This window comes from Chionomys nivalis, chromosome 13 (genome assembly GCF_950005125.1).
Source record: "Chionomys nivalis chromosome 13, mChiNiv1.1, whole genome shotgun sequence".
In the NCBI taxonomy this organism is placed as follows: Eukaryota; Metazoa; Chordata; class Mammalia; order Rodentia; family Cricetidae; genus Chionomys; species Chionomys nivalis.
Window position 1 is genome coordinate 66453758 of NC_080098.1, and position 21435 is coordinate 66475192.

The 21435-nt window shown below is 50.4% G+C and overlaps 1 protein-coding gene across 2 annotated transcripts; it reads right to left on the bottom strand.

Moving 5' to 3' along the window:
* Window positions 1-19346: 19346 nt before the first annotated feature.
* On the bottom strand, window positions 19347-21094 carry Gadd45g (growth arrest and DNA damage inducible gamma). 2 transcript variants are annotated; one of them, XM_057787797.1, is made up of 4 exons: window positions 20943-21094; window positions 20353-20454; window positions 20036-20249; window positions 19347-19944 (listed from the first exon to the last, which is right to left on the bottom strand). In XM_057787797.1, exons 1-4 carry the CDS (start codon window positions 20993-20995, stop codon window positions 19834-19836), a joined length of 480 nt encoding a protein of 159 aa, XP_057643780.1. In that variant the 5' UTR covers window positions 20996-21094; the 3' UTR covers window positions 19347-19833. The 2 variants fall into 2 exon arrangements, with proteins under 2 accessions (XP_057643780.1, XP_057643781.1); XM_057787798.1 differs by having other exon boundaries at window positions 20939-20999.
* Window positions 21095-21435: the final 341 nt, after the last annotated feature.

Sequence of the window (21435 nt, forward strand, 5' to 3'; positions counted from 1 at the left end):
TGTGTCTGAGAGAAACATGTCACAGCCTGTCCACAAGGGTTTACAGCCCCTTGGGAAGAAAGGTCAATGGAACCGGAAAGAATCAACACACAAAACACACCTGCTAAGCACCAGGAACTCAGCGCAGAGTTAGGGCGTGGTGGCAGAGAATGACAGTGAAGACAGAAATGACTCTTCCTGCTAGGACAGGGGCAGATAGACTCTGGATTTCAGACACACAGGTCTCAGAAACCATGCCCTTAGGTGCCTGACTCTGCATCCTAAGTAGAGAGCCCTGGGGACAAACCCAGAGCTGGGACCCCCAGCTCTCCATGTCTTTTCTAGGTCAGGCCCAGTAGACAAAAAGTCCTGTGTGACATAGTCACCTCCCCCAGCAGAGGTCCCAAACAAGCTAACTACAGTCCTCGACCTAAGGACACCAGCAAGTACCTTTTATTTTATATTTTGGAGGGGGAAGCATGTAGTAGGCAGGGTGGACCATAACACACTTTGGACTAACAGTATCCAGCTGCATAACTAACCCAAGGGGAAAAGATGAACCTCCAAGGGAAAAAGGTCCCCAGGGCTTCTGGTGCCAGAAGCCACCCTGGAGATCCAAAGGCCCCATTGTATCACGTGGGCAGCAGCCACCTCATCCATGGTGGGGGCACCTGGGCCCAGTCTCCTCCCAGGTGCTTGGGCTTCTATGCCATGCCTAGTCATGCCAGAGTGTGGAAGGGTTCAGAGGGTAAAGAGCTCCACTCGGCTTTTTTGCACCTCAGCCCACATCTGGAAAGACCCCACCTCACACCCTCATCCCAGAGCGGGCTGGAAAGAGCTGAAAGGCAGACAGGTGTCTGTCTTATGTGCCAGGAGAAAGGCTGCAAGCTGTGTTGACAAGGAGGCAGGAGAATAAGAGTAACTACAACCAGGCACAGAGATAAAAATAACAGCGGTACAGGAGGTCCTGCCAAGAGGAGGCTATGCTCACAAGGTCTAATCACTTGGGAGCCTGGGGCTGAGACCTAGGCTGAGGACACAGAGCCCTAGGCAGCCATAGGGAGCTGGCTCCCACCTGGCTGAGTCTTTCTCTGCCTCGGATCAGGCTCCTTGGCTCCTGCAAAAGTTCAGCTGGGGCACAGGCCTCCCGTACACTGCAGTCAGCCTTGTAAACAGCTCCCAGGCCAGCTCCAAAGGACCACAAAGCAACATCTGGGAATGTTCCCAAGCTGGGAGTCATCCCCAGCTGTGCAACCTTGAGTCAGTCACCTTGCTCTGAGAGCCTCCTTGGGCAGCACTTCTCAGGGTGAGGGGGTGTGGACCTGCAGTGCTGGGGCCCTAAACACCGGCTCCCTGTGCTTGGAAGAAGACCGTTTACAAGGGAGCCAGGGTGTGCAGTTCAGGCAGTTAGTCTCCAGTTGCGCTGTTCGGAACATCAGCACTCTGGCCTGCTGACCAGACCAATCAGGGTATCTGGGTGGAGTGACAACACCACCAGCCGATGCCAAGCACGGCTTGGGTGCAAGGTGGGAAACCGAACCCGACGTTGTACCTTCTTGTTACAGAGGATGGCTCCATCATGTCCAAGGACTTAGCAGAGGCGCCTTGTTCTGCAGCTTGCAGCCCGGAGTCCTTGCAAACCCACTGGTAACTAACCAGAACAGGATTTCACTCACGAGTCTATGCACCATCCGCTTTTAGCCAGAAAGCTAATGAGACCCTGCAGCTACCCCAGTTCTCTAGGCTAGTGTTCTCTTGCTCTCTCCCTCTCTCCTTGCATTTTTATTTTTGCCTCAGCACACATCAAGAAGCTTTAATCTTAGATGCAGCTCACTTTTGACTGTCTGAAGCTGACAGACCTGGGCTTTCACCCCACTAACTTGTTTTACTTACACTTTTATTGTCTCGGGGGGGGGGATAGGGGGCGTGACAGGGACGGGGGGGGTAGACTGGCAGCAGGGTGCAAGTGTAGAAATCAGAGGACAGCTTGCAGGAGTTCTCTCCCTTCATTCCATGGGCCCTGGGCTTGCATTCAGATTTTCAGACTTGGTACCATGCACTTTCACCTACTGAGCCATCCCATCCGTCTCCCTCCACCCAGTCTAGACAGCCCTATGCCATGAGCTCGCTTGCTGGGGTTCCCATTTGACCTTCCTCCCATGAATCTTACGGGACAACTCAAAAATTTTATTTGAAAAGATTTTGTATGTTATATTTAAAATGTTAAAATATTCTTAAATATTCCTTATGACAAATGATGAGGCATAAACACAGGTCCACGATGGCTTCCGGGTGCCCATCTTCCCTTATTGCTGCTAGTGTGGTCCAATGGGAAAGATGAATCAGATTCCTTGGGAGTCTGTCTACCTCCAGGGCCTGTAGGGAACCAAAACACGAATCCAGCTCCAGACCCCAAGAGATGGGTCACAGCAGTCTGTGGATAAAATTACAGCTACAGGGTCAGGCTGGTGGTAGAACCAAGAAACAGTTCCACACCCACGAGGGAGACGTGTCCTGCTTTCCGTGGCCATAACTGAAGACCACAGACTGGGTGCAGAGTGAAGGAAAGAAGTTCAGGACTGGATGTCGCTCAGCTGGTAAAATGCTTGCCTTGGGTGCATAGAACCCTCAGTTTGATCCCCTGCATAGACTCGGTGTTTGTGAGTTCATCTGTAATCCCAGCCCTTGTGGGGGTAGAGGTAGGCTACTGAGAAGCTCAAGGTCAGCCTTGGCTATGTAGTGAGTTCAAGGCCAGCCTGACGTAAGTGTGATCTGCTTCAAAAGTTAAAAAAATAATTTAAAAAAATAAAGAAAAGAGGTCTGGTTTCATGTGTGTTGGGATGCAGGAGCCTCAGCGGCTGATGGTCTCGTTAGCAGATTCCCACGGCAGCCAGTGCATCTCGGGGTGAAGGACGGGAAATTAGCATGTTTGTATCCCTTCTGGTCTCTCGCTGTCTTCTTGGGAAGCCGCCAGTATTCGGGACACAGGGTTTCACTCTAATGTCTTTATTTGATATTAATCACCTCCTAAAAACATACCTCCAAACTTCCTAGTCTACTAGAGTCCCAGTCTTCTTACTACTCCCCCACAACACGGACTAAACTCCAGCCTGAGTTTCAGGGGAACAATCCACACCCACGCACAGAAGGGCAAGAAACTGAACAAACCGGGAAGCCCTTGGCGTCACCCTGCAGGGCTTCTCCACATGACCCCAGTGAAGCCATTTGCTTGGACTCACGGGTGCAGGAGAAGCTCCTGGGGTAGCTCAGGACCCACCAGGTAGAAGGGCAGAGAGTGGAAGTCAGCATTCCAGCAGGTGTGGCCTGGAAGGCAGCCTCCAGCCAAAGAGGCCTCTCTCTGAGCCAGCTCCTGGCAGATGTCTTGCTGAGGGCTGACATTTGCTCTCGGCTGCCAGATCCAGGCCCCACAGCAAACAGCACAAGCTTTGGGAGAACCTGAGAGCTGAAATTCGCACCGCCACCCCCCACCCGCCCTAATTGCTGACATATGCAAGACTTAGCGAAGGATGGAGCCACCAGGCTTCTGCTCAGAACAGAACATGCTGTGTGCAGGCTGCATGCCCTTCACCTTGCCCGGGAATTCCTCAAGGCGCAATGTTCCCGCAGCCCGGCCATTTAGCAGGAACCAGGCCCTAGCCTTTCTTTTCGCCTTGTTTATCTGAAGTAATTTGCAGCCCTGGGACAAAAAGAGCAATAAATGTCACAAATGCCAGAGACAGAAGGCTGCAGAAGGAATTTATCCTGCTGGGAAACGCAAAGGCTCCATCACCTACTTTGAATAAACCCCCTCATCAGGTCACCTGTCACCTAACACAAGCAGGAAGGAGAAGGGCCAGGTCCAAAGACCACAGCCACCTTTGACTTTTGCCTTAATTAGTTTGTCAGCTGGGTAAGGACAGACTCTGAGAAGGATGGACAAAGCCAAGCTCTGGCTGTCACCCAGGCTTGGAGAACTTCTGGGGACCCTAAAGCAGAGCCAGGGAGGACAAAATAGGTGGAGAACGCTACTGGCAACACACTGACGGGCATGCCCAGAAGGCTGTGAGAGACAGGCCAGGCCACCGTGCTTGGCCGCCAGAATCCCTCCCAGCGCCTTTGCTGGTCTCTAGAGGCCACATCAGCATGGCCTTTCTTACCCTCTTATCCTTGGCCCCCACTGCTGGCCTTATTCCTTTATCTCTCTGCTTTAACACTTAATTACAGCTCATATTTAATTGGCAATATTTGTGCATACTTCAGGGATGCACACCTCATAATGTTCAGTCCCAGGTCCTTGGCATCTCCATCCTTAAATATCATGACCTTTGGAGCCTTTGAACTCCTGACTTTTAGTTCTTTGCAAAGCACATGAGAAGTTGTGTTGGGCCATGGTTCTCCACCTCTCCTTCAGAGCCCTGGGACTTGTTCCCCATGTCTAACTGTTCTCAAGGCTCTGCTCCCCATCTCTTTATGCCTCCAGCCCCCAGTGTCTACTATCCCATTTTTTCCTTGCCTGAGATCAACCTCTTGGGCTCCTGCATACAAACATACATACATATATAAATACAGACATATGTAATCTGTCCCTGTGTGCCTCCCCAGATGTCACCTTAACATAATGGCTTCCAGCTTTACCCCTATTGCTTCAAATTACAGAACAAATTTTGTTCTAGCCACTCATTGCTCCATGGACACCTTGGCTGATCCATACCTCAGCTCTTGTGGAAGACGTTGCTGTCAACATGGGCACACAGACCTCTCACTCCGCTGAGATGATTTCATCTCCCATGGTGACACACCCAGAAATGAGTTTGCTTGTGGTATATGACACTTTGGTTTTTCAGTGTTTGAGTAACCTCCATGCTACTCTCATTTACAATGGCGGCAGTGGTTTACATTTCTCGTGGTGGCGGCACAGGAACATCCTCCTCCTCTTCATCACCGACCTTTTCTCCCCGTTCTCACTGGGGAGAGATTCTCCTTGATGTGTTCACTTTCCGAGTTTTTTGTTGTTTCTCTCTCCCTCTCCCTCCTGTGTGTGTGTTTGTGTGTGTGTCTGTCTGTCTGTCTGCAGGTGCCCATGGAGGCCTTCTAGAAGACAGCACTGGATCCCCTGGAGCAGGAGTTATGGGTATTTATGAACCATCCAATAGGGATGTTGGGAACGGAACTTGGGTCCTCTGGGAGAGCATCAAGTTCTCTTTGTTGCTAAGCCATCGCTCTGGCCCTTTCTACAGTTTTGTTTTCTCTGACGATCCCTGGCTTTCCATATATTTTCACATGCTCAGTAGGCCATTTGTTTTTCTTCTTTGGAGATGCATCTCTTCAGTTCATTAGCCTACTGTTTGCTTGTTTATTCAAGTTGGTTTATAAAATAATGCAAACTAACGGTTTTCATGGTGACAATTTCTTCCTGGTCCATCTATGCCACCTTCCTCTTCCATAGTCAGCTCACTTTGGGTGGTCGCTGCTTGTTAAGTTCCAAGTGTATTCTGAGTACTAGTCTTTAGCCAACTGGAGAGTTGTCAGATCTCACCCGACATCGTGTGGGTTTTCTCTTCGCCCTACTGACTGTTTTCTTTTCTGTGCAAAGGGTTTATTAATCAGACATACTCTAGCTTGTCAATTTTTCAGCCGTTGATGCATTTGTCATTGGGAGACCCTGAGATTGAGGTGTGGCCAGTTGGGGGAAGAGAACAAGATGGTAGCTATGGTGAATACTCTTGACTGTCAAGTTAATGGAATTTAGAATCAACGTGGGGAAAAAAAATCTCTGGGTATGCCTATAAGAGATTTTCTAGATTGGGTTAACTGAGGTGGAAAGACCCCCTCCCCTAACTGTGAATAGCCCTAACCCATGTGCGGGTCATAAACAGAATACAAAAGGAAGAGCAAGATGTGTCCCAGCATCCATCTCTGCTCCCTGACTATGGGTGTGATGTGACCTGACACTCCTGTTGCCCTGCTTCCTCACCGTGATAGATTGTTCCTTGAACTGTGATCCAGAATGAACCCTTCTGCCGTGGAACAATCTCTGTACACTATAAAGATGTACTATTCTCATTGGTTAATAAAGAACTGACTGTCCTTTAGCTGGGCAGGAGAGACTGAGCGGGAGATCCAGATGAGGAGAATTATGGGAAGAAGAAGGGCAGAGTCAGTGAAGAGACAGAGGGAGCAGTGAAGAGACAGAGGAGAGACAGAGGGAGCAAGGAGTTGCCAGCCAGAAACAGAGGAGCAGTACGTGTACAAAATAAGGTAACAAACCATGAGCCATGTGGAAACACATAGACTAAAAGAAATGGGTTAATTTCAATTGTAAGAGCTAGTTAGTAATAAGCCTAAGCTATTGACTGAGCATTTGTAATTAATATTAAGTGGTTTATTTGGGAATGCTGCCAGGACAGGAAAACTCCACTTATACTGTTCCTTTCTCTTTTTTGTTTGATTTGTTTGTTTGGGTTTTTATTTGTTTGTTTGTTTGAAGACAGGGTTTCTATGTGTAGCCCTGGCTGCCCTGGAACTTGCTCTGTAGGCCATGCTGGCCTAGAACTAATAAAGATCCACCTGCCTCTGCCTCCCAAGTGCTGGGATTAAGGAATGCATCACCACCTCCTTTTCTTTCATAAGTTGCTTTTGTTGGGTATTTTCCCAATTAGAAAAGTAACCATGATGGCAGCTGAGAAAAGCTCCTGCAGCCCCCTACTCCCCAAAGACAGACGCACCAACTGGAATGTTTTTCCCACAGCAAAAATGCTTTTGAAAAAGTTAAGGAAGCCAGGGGAGAGACCACAGTGCCTTGAACAGAGTCAAAGAGAACCAGATAAACATATCCTTCAGGGAGAAGGTCCCACTCTGGGTTCCACTCTCCCAGCCCCTGGAAAAATCCCTGGGTAGGTGCCAGGCCTGTCCTTTCCCCAGGAGCCAACTCTCTGAGGAGAGGCTCTGAGCTACAGTGGAAGGCACCCGCAACTGTCCCTAAAGTGTAGTGGGGAGCTGCGGGCCTCTTCCCACAGCCCGGCTCATGGCTGCCTGGCTAGCTTATGCCCCAAAATAACGACACACAAACTCTATTCTTTTAAACACTGCTTGGCCCATTTCTGTTCATGTATGTAGCACCCCAAGGAGCGCTTACCGGGAAGATTCTAGCCTACGTCCATCCTGGGTCAGAGCTTCATCGCATCTGCCGGAGAGAGGGGAGCATGGCGTCTGCTCCAGAGAGCAGAGCTGTCGAGTCTGAGCTCACTTCCTCTTCCTCCCAGCATTCTGTTCTGTTTACTCCACCCACTTATGTTTTAACCTATGAGGGCCAAGCAGTTTGTTTATTACTTAACCAATGAAATCAACAGATTGATATGACACTCCCACATCACTAAAGGAATCAAAGCCTTCATTGATCTGGCTAGCAAGGGGAAGATGGGTGGAGTGCAGGAGCCTAAGGCCTAGGCCTCGCAAGCTCATACTTGCATCTGGCAGGAGCCTTGGGGATCTTCTCATTCAGTTCCCATTTCTCTCCAAGTGATAACAATGCACACGGAAGAGGCCCCTAGACACCCCAGTTCTAATCTTGTATGAATGGGCACTTCCTGTCTCAAAACCCCCTGACAGGAACCACAGCCTCGGGGGCAGGTCTCACCAACACTCAGCCTCAGCAGCCACTGTGCCTGGCATGTGATGTGCGTTTGTCCCATTAGGTCCCATGCCACTTGATGAAGGTGAGGCGGTCTGCCTTCCAGTCAGACTTACAGTTACTGAGCTATAGGCCAAAAACTCAACCCTTCTCCCATGAAGCTCCAGCAGCAGACAGCACCTCCAGTGCCTGGGGCAGTCTCTACAGAGTGGTCACTGGTGTCTTCCTGGTGTCATTCTGGTCGGCTACCATGATTTCATACAGCAGCAGCCTACTTCCCCACCACAAAAGGCACCTAGGAGTCTGCCCCTGACCAGGACCTGCTGGAGCTGTCCTATTGAGTCCGCTGCTGGAACAAAATACCCCAAGTTGGGGAACTTCCAAACAACATTCGTGTCTCCCAGCTCTGAACCCCACAAATCCAACACCAAGACACCATCAGGTTCCCTTTCTGGTGAGGGCTTCTCTCTGCTTCCAATACTGTGCCTCGCTGCTGGGATGTTCCAAAGAGAAATACCATGTCGTCACAGGGTAAAAGGGACAGGTATCTGAAATATTAAATACTTAACAAGAAATCTGAGGTTTATTCTGACATAAAATTTGAAGGAGATGCATTCCTTCATGGCAGTTGGCAGGGAAGGCATGGTAGCAAGAACAGGAGGCATTGCAGGAAACAAGAGAAAACAGGAAGTGGGGCTACACGATAAGAAATGAAGGCCTACCCCCAGAACCTACTTCCTCCAGTGAGATTCCACCTCTTAAAGGCTCCACAACCTTTTCAAATAGCACCGCTGGCTGGGAGCCACGTGTTTAAGCACACATATGTATGGGGATAGTTCACCTCCAAACCGTAACAGAAGAGAGGGGCGGAAAGTGAACCAAGCTCTCTTCATCACGCTCTTCTTTAGCAGACGTTAATCCCCACGAAGCGCTACCAAAAGTTCTCACTTCCCAACACAAACCCATTCAATTCAACTTAAATTCAATACATGAATTTAAGGCAGTGGTTCTCAACCTGTGGGTCATGACTCATTGGAGAGTCAAATGACCCTTCGCTTCCACCAAGGTCACCTAAGACCATCCTGTATAGCAGATAGTTGCATTATGATTCATAACGGTAGCAAAATTGCAGTTATAAAGTAGCAATGAAACAATTTTACAGCTGGGGGTCACCACCACATGAAGAACTGCAAGGGTCACGGCATTAGGAGGGTTGTGAACGACTGGTTGCGAACCGCAACAGGCAGCCTCCTCTAGTGACTGCTGACCTCTGGACGTGCTCTGAGTACCTGTGGCAAGAGACTTTTTGAGTTATATCCTGTGGTTCTCACTGAGTCCTGCAAGCCCCTACAGCCTGCTGTCCATCCTCCCTCACGTAGACTGTCCGCACTGCGGGTGGGATTCAACCAGCTGCCAGGGCCTTCATGCTCTGGGGAGGGGGTCTGAGACGAAGTGCCCCCACCCCCCGCCTTAGTTACCTGCTTCTCCGGTGGTGTGACCAGGATCCAGAGGGAGGCCCGTGTGAATGGTTGATGGCTTCTGTCCTGTACCTTTAGAGAAGCAGCCCATGTCCTGAGGAGTGAGGGCCAGCTAGAAAGAAAGAGGTTGCTGCATCTACTGCCTCCTGTTAAACAAAAGTCAGCCCCCTTCCTTGTCTGCCATGCGAAGGAATCTTAGGTAGCTGCACTGCCTGGCATTTCCCTGTGCAAGGAATCCTGGGTAGCCGCACTGCCTGGCATTTCCCTGTGCAAGGAATCTTGGGTAGCCGCACTGCCTGGCATTTCCCTGTGCAAGGAATCTTGGGTAGCCGCACTGCCTGGCATTTCCCTGTGCTAGCCAGCTGTCTGTTGTAAGAAAATCTCTGAAGTAGCCAACTTGTAAGAGAAAAGGTCTATTTTGGCTTACAGCTTTTATCCCTGTCTATGGGAGATTGACCCCGTTGGTTTGGCCTATGATGGGTACTTCACCATCAGGAAGGCAGCATCTGAAAAAAGAAGGCAAAAGAGAAGCTAGGGAGATGGCTCAGTCAGTAACATGACTGACACACAAGTAGGAGAACCCCTCATCCATGTAAAAAGGCAAGTGCAGATGTCATGAGTAGGTGGAGGCAGGAGGATCCCTGGCGCTTGTCAGCCAGCCAGTCTGCATCAGCAGGCTCTAGTGCAAAACCCTGTCTCACGAAGGTGGAGGACTGGGCATAATGCTACCAACGATGGTTTAATCCCATTACTCAGGAGGCAGATGCAGGCAGGTCTCTGTGATTCAAGGCTAATCTGGTCTCCACCGCAAGTTTTAGGGCAGCCAAGACTACACAGTGAGATTCTATCTCAATAAAATATAGTTGGAGAGCAATTGGGGATGATGCCCCCTGTCGACCCCTGGCCTCTACATGCACACACACACACACACACACCATACATGCACACAAAAAGAAGAAAGAAAAAAGAGGCTAGGATCTCAGGGGTCTCATAATACATTTGGAAGGCATGACCCCAGTGACCTAAAAACCTTCCATGAAACAACCCCCAAAGGATCCACTGCCTCCAATAGCACTTCTGTAGGGACTAAGTCTCTACCACACAAACCTCTAGGGGACAGTTAGCAGTCAAATCCCTAGTCAGCCCCAACTCACCGTCTAGTGACCTGGGAGTGGGGCCCAGGTCCCTGGGCTTGGTCTGCTTCACTGTCTGGGCCTCGCAGAGTTAGAATGTGAGCGACTGGGAGAAATCCAGTGTCAGAGAGTGAAGGCTGATGCTGCTGAGGGCTTGAAATGGATCTCTAACGGCTGAGCACCAAGCCGACACCCCACTTCCTGGAATTGCTGCATCAGACTCCTGCTCCGTGAAGGCAGTTCCCTGAATTGCTCTGCTGTCGTGAGTCACCCTGGAGCACTTAAATCTTGCCTCAGAGAGGAGACTTCTGTGCCTGTTCCCCTCCTGGCTGTTGCCTCTCACCATTGCAGTGATCTTGGACCTCACCGCTCTGCTTGCTTGCGTTTCTTGGCCATGGTATTCCAGGCAATTTCAAATCTGAATCTCCCCATTCAAAGACTAGCATATTGGGGCTTGATTTTAAGAGTGCTTGGTCCTAGCCGGGCAGTGGTGGCGCACCCTTTAATCCCAGCACTCGGGAGGCAGAGGCAGGCGGATCTCTGTGAGTTCGAGACCAGCCTGGTCTACAGAGCTAGTTCCAGGACAGGCTCCAAAGCCACAGAGAAACCCTGTCTCAAAAAACCAAAAAAAAAAAAAAAAGAGTGCTTGGTCCTGTCTCCCAGAGGACTAGGGTTAATTTCCAGCACCCAAATTGGGCAGCTAACAGCTGCCTATAGCTATAGCTGCAGAGGATCTGACTCCCTCTTTTGGCCTGCATACAAAGAGTCGCACATACACATAAATAAAAATAAGTATTTTAAAAGAAGGGGAGAAAAGAGTCCAGACTACTCTTGGAGAAGACCCAGTTCAGTGCACAGACATGGAAATTCCAAAGCCAGAAGTTTCAGTGTCTTCTCCTGGCCTTTGAGAACACTGCATTCAAACATGTACCCTTGTATACATACATACATACACACACATACAAATAAAAATAAGTCTTCTAGAAAGAAGCAATGTAAATGAATAGTCACCAGGCCACCATAATTAGATGAGGATAGACACAGACCCAATGTCAGAAATTAGAATCAAGGGATAGAACAGATGGCCCAGTGGGTAAAGTGCTGACCAATGGCCTGAGTCCAATCCCTGGAATCTATGTTTAAATAAAACTCCTGATAGAGAGGCTGGCTCATATCTGTAAAGCCAGCACTTCTACGGTAGATGAGAGATGGAGATAAGGGATCACCTGGAAACTCATGGGGGCTCTAGTCATGGAATGCTTGGTGTGGGAAAAAACAAGGAAGATTGCTTTCCAAAATTTGTCCTCTGGCCTCCATACGTACACCGTGGCATACACACAGACACGCACAATAATAATAATAACAATGATGAATAATTTATTAAAATTGAGATCAATTCAAACTACCACACAACAGGCTCATAAACCTCAACCCACAAGCTCTGAAGGCTAAAAACTGAACTATAAAAAAGACAGTGAGTCCCCCTCCCTTCAGAGTGACAGAGAAAAGCCACATCAGTCACTTGGTACGTGACCAATGCAGCCAGTGGTTAGAGGATGAGAAACCCACTCGGCGGGAAGCAAGCACTACCACCCTCTCTGTAAGTGTTCCCATAACCGTCTGTGTGTGCTGCCTGGACTTCCAGACAGCCAGGCCCGGCTCTTCCTGGACCTCATTGATCTACTTTCCCCACATCCAGGGACTAGAGAGCCAGGCAAATGCGTCTGTACCTCGTCACAGGAAGCCATGAGCAACCACGGCACTAAGAGCTGTACTCTAACCCGATTATATTACAAGACAATTAGGCCAAGCTGCACACATCCCAGGAAAGAGGACCCGTCTATTCCATTTTCCCTCCCAGCCCCTTCGTTTCTCAGAATTCCAAGCTCTGGAAACACCCTGGGGTGGCCCTTGGGGAGGTGGGGGGTCAGAGCGTCCCTGGCAGGGCCAGATGAGGATTCTGTGGGCATGAGAGAAACTCGGGCCGCTGAAGAGACCTGGATCTACCCACAGTTTATAGCTGAAGCAAGCAATTCTGCAAAATGAGGACAATGTAACATTTTCCAAACCAAGGACCTGCAAGATTTCAGATTAGGAAATGAATTAATGGGAAAGCTTATTGGGAAGAAAGGGGAAGAGGGGGAGGGGAGGGGAGGGGAAGAGGGGGAGGGAAGGAGAGGGAAGAGAGAGGAGAAATTTCCAGCATAGGCAATCCCCACTGCACACAGTTTCAGTTTCTGTTTTTTCAGTGTGCTTGGCTTGTCAGAGACCAAAAAAAGATCACGTGAAAAATTCCAAAAACAATTTGTAAGTTTTCAAATGACTTTCATTATACAAAATCACTAAAGCTTTTGAACATTATTAGTTACTGTTTATCTATTCTTTCTGTGGCTAATTTCAAAATTAACCTTCATCACAGGGACGTGTACTGAAGAAAACTTACCATATATAAAGTCAGGTACTATCTGTGGCTTCAGGCATTCATTTCTTGGAATGCTACCCCCGCCCCCCAACTCCTAGAACTGCTGTTTCTTGTAGGGGTGATTGTACTCCTGGGGACTTGGCCGGAGGCACAATAGCTCAGCAACCCTATAGTAATGTTGAATAGTCAGACAGACAGACAGAGAGACAAAGGGAGAGAGAGAGAGAGAGAGAGAGAGAGAGAGAGAGAGAGAGAGAGAGAGACTATCAGCCCCTCTTCCTAGGGCCATGACCTTGGCTGCTGTCCCAGTTGGCTTTAACTGTCAAAGTGACACAGTCTAGAGTCACCTTAGAGAAGAGTCTCAATTAAGGCATGCCCTGGATCAACAGTTATCAACCTGTGGGTCATGACCCCTTTGGATTTGCATATCAGATATCCTGCATATCAGACATCATGCATATCAGATATTCATATTACAATTCATAACAGTAGCAAAGTTACAGTTAGGAAGTGGCAACAAAATAATTTATGGTTGGGAGCAGGGGGGGGGGGGGGTCACCACAACCTGAGGAACTGCATTAAAGGGTTGCAGCATTAGGAAGGTGGGCATGGCAGAGTACCATTCCCTGGACAGGTGACCCTGTATAAGGAATCTGGTTGACTGTGGCCAGCTTGAGTGAACAGGCAGCATTCCCTCATGGTTTCTGCTGTATCTCTAATAGCAAACAGGCCTGCTAGTAATTTTGCTTGACTTCCTGCCCTGACTTCCCTTCATGATGGACTGTGATCTGGGAAAATAAGCCAAATAAATCCTCTCCTCCCATGGTGTTTCATCATGCATGCATAGAGACCCTAAGGACCTCAGGACCAAGGCCCCAGGATGCAGGAGATAGGATGTCTAGAAGGAAAGTGAGGGAGGAGAGGTGGCAGGAACAGGTAGCGGGGGCATCAGAGATTTACAGCACAGCACAGGTGGGTTCTGTAGACAATGATGAGTGAGATGCTCGTTCATCAGAATTCCCTGTGCTCAGTCTGGCTGCCTCCTTGCCCCCTGTCATGAGTGCTGTAATGTACTCCATCACTGCCTCCTCAACCTGGTCTTCATCCCCCACCTGTCTCCTCTGAGCCACCTCCTGTGGTTGCTCTGACCTGAAGACTTCCTGTTGCCTAGTAACCTAAGCAACCTTAAAAGTAGGGAGCGATCTGCAATCCTGGCCATTGAGGAAGTGGTAGGAAGGTCAAGGGCAGGGGGCAAGGAGGCAGCCAGACTGAGCACAGGGAATTCTGATGAACGAGCATCTTCCAATGCCCCACGTTCCAACCACTCCTCCACATCATCCCACCTGGTCATTGTTACCACAGCCTCACTGCTCTGCCCAGAGTCCAACTCATAGGTCAGGATACCGGTCCTCAGAGGAGACTGTGGAGCAAGTGAAGACATGGAGAAAGGATAAGTGTGGAGATCCACAGGAGGTCTTTGGCCAGACAGGTCTGGGGCTGAGTCACAGTCTGTCCAAGCACAGGCTGGACCTCTCTGTTCGGGTGGAACCTCACACACAAGGGGAGCCCTGGTGAGTCAGAGGAAACAGGCTCAGGAACACCAAGTGAAAGGAGTCAACATTAGCAAGGGGGCCTGAGAGTGCTAGGCAGGGGGGCACTGTGAGCCTTTGCCCAGAGCTCCACAGGGTCAGGCCGGCAAAGGAAATCCACTTCAGAGAAGCCTGGTACTCAGCAGGAGAGGAAGGGGGAGCCATGTGGGGCCTGAGACAGAGGAAAGAGAAGAAAGGAGGGAGATTAGGAGGGAGGAAAATATCAGCTCCTGGGAAAAAAGCACAGGGCCACATTCTGGGAAAGGCTGGACGTGCAGAGAAGTCAGAAAACAGATAGATGGGAGATGATGTGCTCACCGCTCTAAAATGGCAGGAATGTGAATGGTGACCTATTTTTAGGTGGCCTGCAGGAATCTCACACGATTAGCAACGGTGTGAGGGAGAAGGAGAAGGTCTCTCCAACGCTCACACTTCTGCCTTCAACATGGTGCCTTCAAGGTGAGATGAGCGAGGGATGGGTGGGCCTGAGGATACTCCCTGTCTACGTGGTCCAGCCTGGCCAGGACCGATGGGAAGTCATGCCCAGCACTGTGTTACAGAAAGGCCAGCAGGCGTTAATCGAAACCCAGGTACCGCAAACAGGGGAAAAAATTAGTTATTTTAAACTCTGCTGCCCTGGTAGGCTGAATGCCAGGTGCCCCAAGAGTAGGCAGCCTCCTCTCAGAATTCACACTCCTCCAGGTAGCCTTCATCCTTTCCTGGAGAGCTTTTTTGAACTGAGACTGAAATCATTTGGCAAGTTTTAGAAGATAAAAAAGGAGAGCAACTTAAAAGCAGGCAGAGTCACAAAGGACAAATGTAAACCTTCTCTAGGTCAAATACCCAAGCCCTGATATGGTTGCCGATGCCCCACCGTCCCCATTGTCCCTGCCAGTCTTTGCAGCCTGATTGGCCACTCTTCCAGCTGCATGCATCTGAGGCCTCCCATTTGAAATCATACTTCCCTGTCTGTCCCCAGTCAAGTCATAGGGTCCCCATGGGGACTGCAGAAGGACGGTTTCTTTGGACCATTTGAAGCTGCTCGTTACTGGAGCTGTTAGACTCAGGACCTGGGACCTGGCAGTCCCACAAGCCAGGTTCAGCCACGTATCTCCAGCTCACTAATTAAATCAGCAAGCAATTGTGAAGAGCAGAGGAAGGAGATTCCGTGTGGCCACACCAGAGAGAAGAGCAAATAATGAGGCCCAGGGATTGCCCTCCCTGTTGTCCATCTTTGGGGTCCTGATGTGAGGTTTGGTTTCAACAGAGGCAAGCGGTATGCACAGCTAAGCCGTTGACCTGGGTGAGGTCCCACCTATCGCTGACCCATCTCTAGGCTCCAGTCTGTCCTGCAAGGTAGTCTGATAACTTATCAGAACTGTGTGAAATCTCCTCCTGGGAGGCACCAGGGTTTCAGCCTTTCCCTTCCCCCAACGTGGAATGCTCGGGGAAATTTGAATTCTTTGGGGTTCATTGTTTCAATAGGCTGATGTCACAAGCACTTTTCTTTAAAATATCTTCCACCCTGTCAGAATGGCAACACACTCAAGTGAAAAGCTCAGGGGGCTGATATCCTAGAAAACCAATGGAAATCCCAAAACTCTCAAGAAAAAAAAAAAAAAGACTATTCTCTGTGTTGTGCCCCCCCCCCCAGCCTTGCCTGACAATGGCCTTGCCTTTTGGTTAAAAAAAATTCAGTTTTTGCTTTTGTTTTTTCTCTGCTGGCTCTTTGGAAACAGCAAGAGCAATATACACTATGACACTGGGGTTAATATTTTATTAAAGAACATAATGCCAGAATTAAAGCCTTTAGAATTACAATCCTCTGCCCTGCAGACCTTGATCTGTGGACAAGTTTGCCTGGCCCTCCCAGAAACTCCCAGCTCTTTTTTCTTTTTAATTGTTTTGCTCTTTTTTATTTATCTATCTCGTGTGTGCTCCTGTGGGGAGGGGGCACACTTACAGAAGTCTGTTCTCCCACGCTGGCTGTGGAATCGAACTCAGGTCATCAGGCCCTGGGACTTGGTGGCAAGCACGCTGCCTGCTAAGCTATCTCAAAAGTCCAGTGACCAGTTCAGTCTCCATCTCCTCTCTGGGAAGTGTGCCAGGGTAAGTTTGACAGCAATCGTCCAGTGCTAAAACATGTTCTAAAAGGCCAGTGTGACTATTACTGCTCTGGACCAGAACGGCAGGCTTTAGACACTGGACACTGGGAATCCTGCAGACAAGGGCACCAGAGCCCTGAAGCTGGAGCTACAGGTGGCTGTAAGCTGCCTGAACGACCGCTGCTGACCACTAATCCAGCATCCAGTCCCAGCCACCTTTTCTTTTTGAGACATGGTCTCTTACTAGCCTGGGTCTCATCAGAGGCTAGGGTGGCTGACGAGCCGGATTCAGGGATCCTCATGTCTGCCTACTCAGTTCTGGGAGTATTAGCCCATAGTGCCTAGCTCAGGCTTTTAAATGTTGGTTGTAGGACTTGAATTGTCTTCAAAATTTTACCTACTGGGCCATATCCAGGTGTCTGTGTTGTTTGGCAGAGTCGAGGTGGAAAACAGCTGGATCACAGGCTTGAGTGTGCATCTCCATCCCTGTCACTCTCTTCCAGGGGCTGCAAGAGGCTGCCCACTGAAAAGGGAAGTGGCAAAAGCAGATACAGTGTGCTTGTGTGTCTGCAAGATGCACGCTCCAGAGGGAAACCCCAAGTGTGTCCGTGCTAGGCTACAAGGTCTCTTAGTTTTTGCACTGTGCAAGTTTTCTCTGAATGGATTTGTAACTTTTTTTTTTTTTTTGGCTTGGGGTTTTGTTTGTTTGTTTGTTTTTTCTGATTTTTTGAGACAGGGTTTCTCTGTGTAACAGCTCTGGCTGTCCTCGAACTCACTTTGTAGACCAGGCTGATCTCAAAATCACAGAGATCCGCCTGCCTCTGCCTCTCGAGGGCTGGGTGGAGTGTGCCTCCATCACCTGGCATAACTTTTAGAAATTCAAAAACTTCTCTCATGAGAATAGGTGTCCTTCCAAAATCAGCCGCCAGCCTACAAGCTGCAGGTGCCAGAGTGTCAGGCAGCAGGAGTCAGACTCTGCTGGCCCATTTATTCTGTGGCTCTGAGCAGCCAGTAGGGTGGTTGTTTGCTTCTTCCTCTGGTCATTAGCTTTTAGGTCATTAACACTGCTTCTGTGCAGTCTTGAGACAGACCTCTGCGCTCACCACTCATGTTCCTCACCTGGACATGTTTGCCATGCTTAGTCCATACCCTGGATTTACCCACGCGTATTCGCCAGTGACCACCATAAGTATGGAATGTGGTGTGTTTGCAAACACTGGACGCATGAAGGCTTGGTACGGGGTCCAGGTGATAGAGGTTTGGGGTTTGCCTGAATTTTATCCCCAACACCGCACAAAATGAGGCGTGGTGGCAAGGCAGCAGGACAAGAAGTTAAAGGTCATTCTTTGTTACATGAGTTTGAGGCCAGGACCCTGCCTAAATAACTACATAACATACACTGTATTTCCTGCCCCCTTGGTTTATTATAATATTAACATGCAGATATGAAGAAAACAATTCAGCACAAATTTTGGCCGCCCTCACCCCCCACCTACTTACTAGCCACTCAAACCTGCATTCCTTCTCTCCCCTCCCCCACCTTACCCCCCTCTGAGCTGAAAATTCTTGTCTCCTAAAACTCTTAACAGGTGGCCACAAAGTAAGGGCCAATCAGAGAAAGCCAAGTTTCCTACCGGTTGCCAATTCAAATGCTCTGCAAGGGTCTGCTAGCCTGCAGCGTTCTGCTGAGTGCATGCATTTCAGGACACATTCTGGGGTAATGACACCCCCTTTTTTTAACTACAGCACACTCTGGCAAGAAGTCATTTTTACCAGCTTGCAGGTCCACTCTGCAAAACTCTCCCACCTAAGAAAAATTAGAGAAAACATCTAAGGGAAGCAGCAATGGTATTTGGGCACAAATGTGGCGGAATTCTTTCCCCGGGGTTGCTTTCCAGTAGAAAGGGAATGTTTCCCTGACCGGAAGTGTCATCGAGCCCCTGCAGTTTTCCTGTCGCCTTGTGCAGGCTTCCAGAATGTGGAGTTTTAAAAGCGGCACTTAACCAGCAAACCAGCCTCCCTAAGCGCTGCTGGTAAATCCGACGAATGGCCTTCTAAGAAAAACAGCACCCCACCCCTCCCTTCCCCGAAGGCACACGCTGCCCGGCAGCAGAGCTGACGGCAAAAAAGCCCCACGTGGGCTTCCCCTGACAAACCCAGCCAGCTTGGAACAGGCAGTGAAAGCCAGAGGCACTAAGCTAACAGAAAAAGTCCTCTCACTGGGACATGTCCCCCAGATCCTTCTCAAAAGATAATATTGGCTCCCAAGCGTTTCTCCTCACTTTAAAAGGAATTGTGGGTAGTAGCAGCCCTCACTGATGTGGGCAGAGGCACTCAGAATAGGAGCTAGCAGATGCCCACCCCACTCAGACTGGCTCACGCCTATTTATATAGGATCTTGCTTTCCAATTTCTAAGATACTGTAACTTCCATCATCACGGCTGTGACAAAATGATGAGTCATTCTTAGAACGCAGTCATCGGTATCACATTTGATATTAATACTTTAGTAGCGATGCTTTGTCACAGCAATTAAAAGGAGAAAGTTGTTGAAAGCAAGAGCAGTCCACCCCCCCCATCCACAGGCACCACCGAGGGCAGGATTGCAGAAGGCAGCTCATTGTATTAGAAGGCACAGGGCCTCCCGCAAGCTGTTCAGATAAGCAGCTGCTGGGGGCTAAGGGGAAGGGTTGGGGGGGGCGAGGAACTGTAGGCAGAAGTCACTGTTAGCGGATGGATTGTAAGACTTGAGCTCCAGCACCGGAATGCCTTAGCTCAAATATACTCCTGTCTTGCAAGTTTAAAATCTTCCTGAAAAGATAAAACAGTACTCCGGCCCCAAGTTCTCCCACTTACTACTCGCCAGCATCCCCTCCCCCAGCGCCAGCCCCGGGAGGTTGTATGGCACTGCCACAGGTGCCGTTAGTTCCACCAACCACCAGAAACACCTTTACCACCTCCCCCGAACTAAGACTCCTCTACCCTCAATAAAAGGCGTAAGTTTGGTTTCAGTAAGTTTATTGTGAAATTCAAAGCTTCCACGATAGCGTCCTTTAGAAAAATGAAAGCATTGCCCGGGATCCGTTTCGGAAAGAGCAGTGCAGCCAGCGAAGTCCGGCTCGCTCCTGCAGCTTGATCACTCCTGCAGCTGTACCAAGTCCATCCAGGCCGCCTGCTTTGCCTTTCCCCTCCTTTCACTGGAAGGCTGCTGAGTCACGCCTGCCTCGCTAGTCGATTCTTCCCGGCCCTGCGGCCAACGTCCTCGCCTAGGCCTTCCTGTGCTAGCAGCCTCTCTGGACACTGGCAGAGTCCTGGGCTCGGAACAAGGTGTCCCCGCCGCCGCCATGCCCCCTTCTTGGTAGGCTGCGCTCCTCACTCTCCAGGCAACACCGCCTGCCAGTCTCCACGCGCACTCGAGCGCCCTCGGAGGGTCACTCCAGAGCCAGCAGCGCGCTAGAGCGTCACCAAATCGAACAGACCAAGGTCCCTGCCGGACTGTCACTCGGGAAGTGTAATGCTGGGCACCCAGTCGTTGAAGCTGCGGCTCTCCTCGCAAAACAAGCTGAGTTTCTCCAAGGCAGGGTCTTTCCACGTGTCCTCATTAGGGTTCTGTGTTTAAAAATACAGGGGTTAGCCAGGCTGGCCGTTGGCCAAGCGGGTGGGGGAGACTGGCGTGGGGAGAGGCAGTAGCTGCACTCACCGAAATGAGGATGCAGTGCAGGTCTCCCGGCGCACCCGCCTCGTCGTCTGCACCCACGATCGCCGCTAGCCGCTGCACATCACCCACGCGCACGATATCAATGTCGTTCTCACAGCAGAACGCCTGTATCAGCGTGAAATGGATCTGCAGCGCTATGTCGCCCTCATCTTCTTCATCGGCAGCCAGCACGCAAAAGGTCACATTGTCAGGGTCTCTGCAAAGCAGATGGGAAGGACAAGGTCAGAGTCGATGCCACCCCCAGGTCTCCCTGGCCGCGCCAACCCCAATCCCTGCACGCGGGGCCTTCCTATACTCACACATTCAGGACTTTGGCGGACTCGTAGACGCCAGCGGTCAGACAGCCCTGGCGCTGCGCCGACAGCAGAAGTTCGTGCAGCGCTTTCCCGGCGCCCTGCATCCTGTGAAAGAACAAGCACCGTGAGTGGGGACCAGCACGGGGACGCGGTGTAGATCCCAGCCCTGACCTCCAAGTCCCAGCTGGCTCTTTAGCCTAGACCTGTCTGGCGCCAGCATTCCTGCCTCTCAACTCCAACCTGGCGCCCACACACCCGGATCCCCAGTCCCGACTTGGCGCCCACACCTCTGGCACCCTAGTCATGATCTGGCGCCCTCATTTACCATCACCCAGTCTCGACCTGGCGCCTGCACCCCCGGTTCCCTGCTCTTGATCTGAAGCCCATAGCCCATGTTCCCCATTCCCGACCTGGCGCCAGAATCCCAGACCCTAGCTCTAGGAATGAATCGAATGTAGTCACTGTAGTCCCACCGCCTCGGCACCTCGCTGTCAGACAGTGCACGGCACCCACCCCGCAAACTTCAATCCTAGAAGACCCTAAAAGATCGCTACCCGACAACTCCAACTTTCGGCACCCCAAAACCCACCTACCTGGCTGTGCTTTCCGGAACTGCGTCCTGGCCACGGACTTCTTCCAGAGTCATTATGCGATCCACAAACAGCAAGTTATCCAAAAGTGAAGAGTGCGGAAGGAGCAGAACGCACGTAAGGAGTCCCAGAAGCCGATCCGCGCCGCGCGCCCACCACCAGCGAGTGCGCCGGGCACCGCCGAGCGAGTCCTTTTATAGACCGGCCCGCGCGACGCGGCCAGCTGGCGGGAGGCTGCGCTCCCATTGGCCAGCGCCCGTTTTCTGATGCAAATGAGGCGGCAGGCCCGCGGCTCGTGCCAGAAGGCCACGTGGGGAGGGGTGCGGGGGATGACACAGCCTCAAATCTGCCGCTTTTGTCAGGGTGTTACCAGGCAGACTGGAGCCTGCAGATTTCATCTCGCCTCTCTTTTCTGTAAGTCCTTAAAAGGAAAAAGTTAAAAAAAAAAACCCAACAACGTTGTTTGCTAATATGATCCTGGAATTTGTGAAATGCA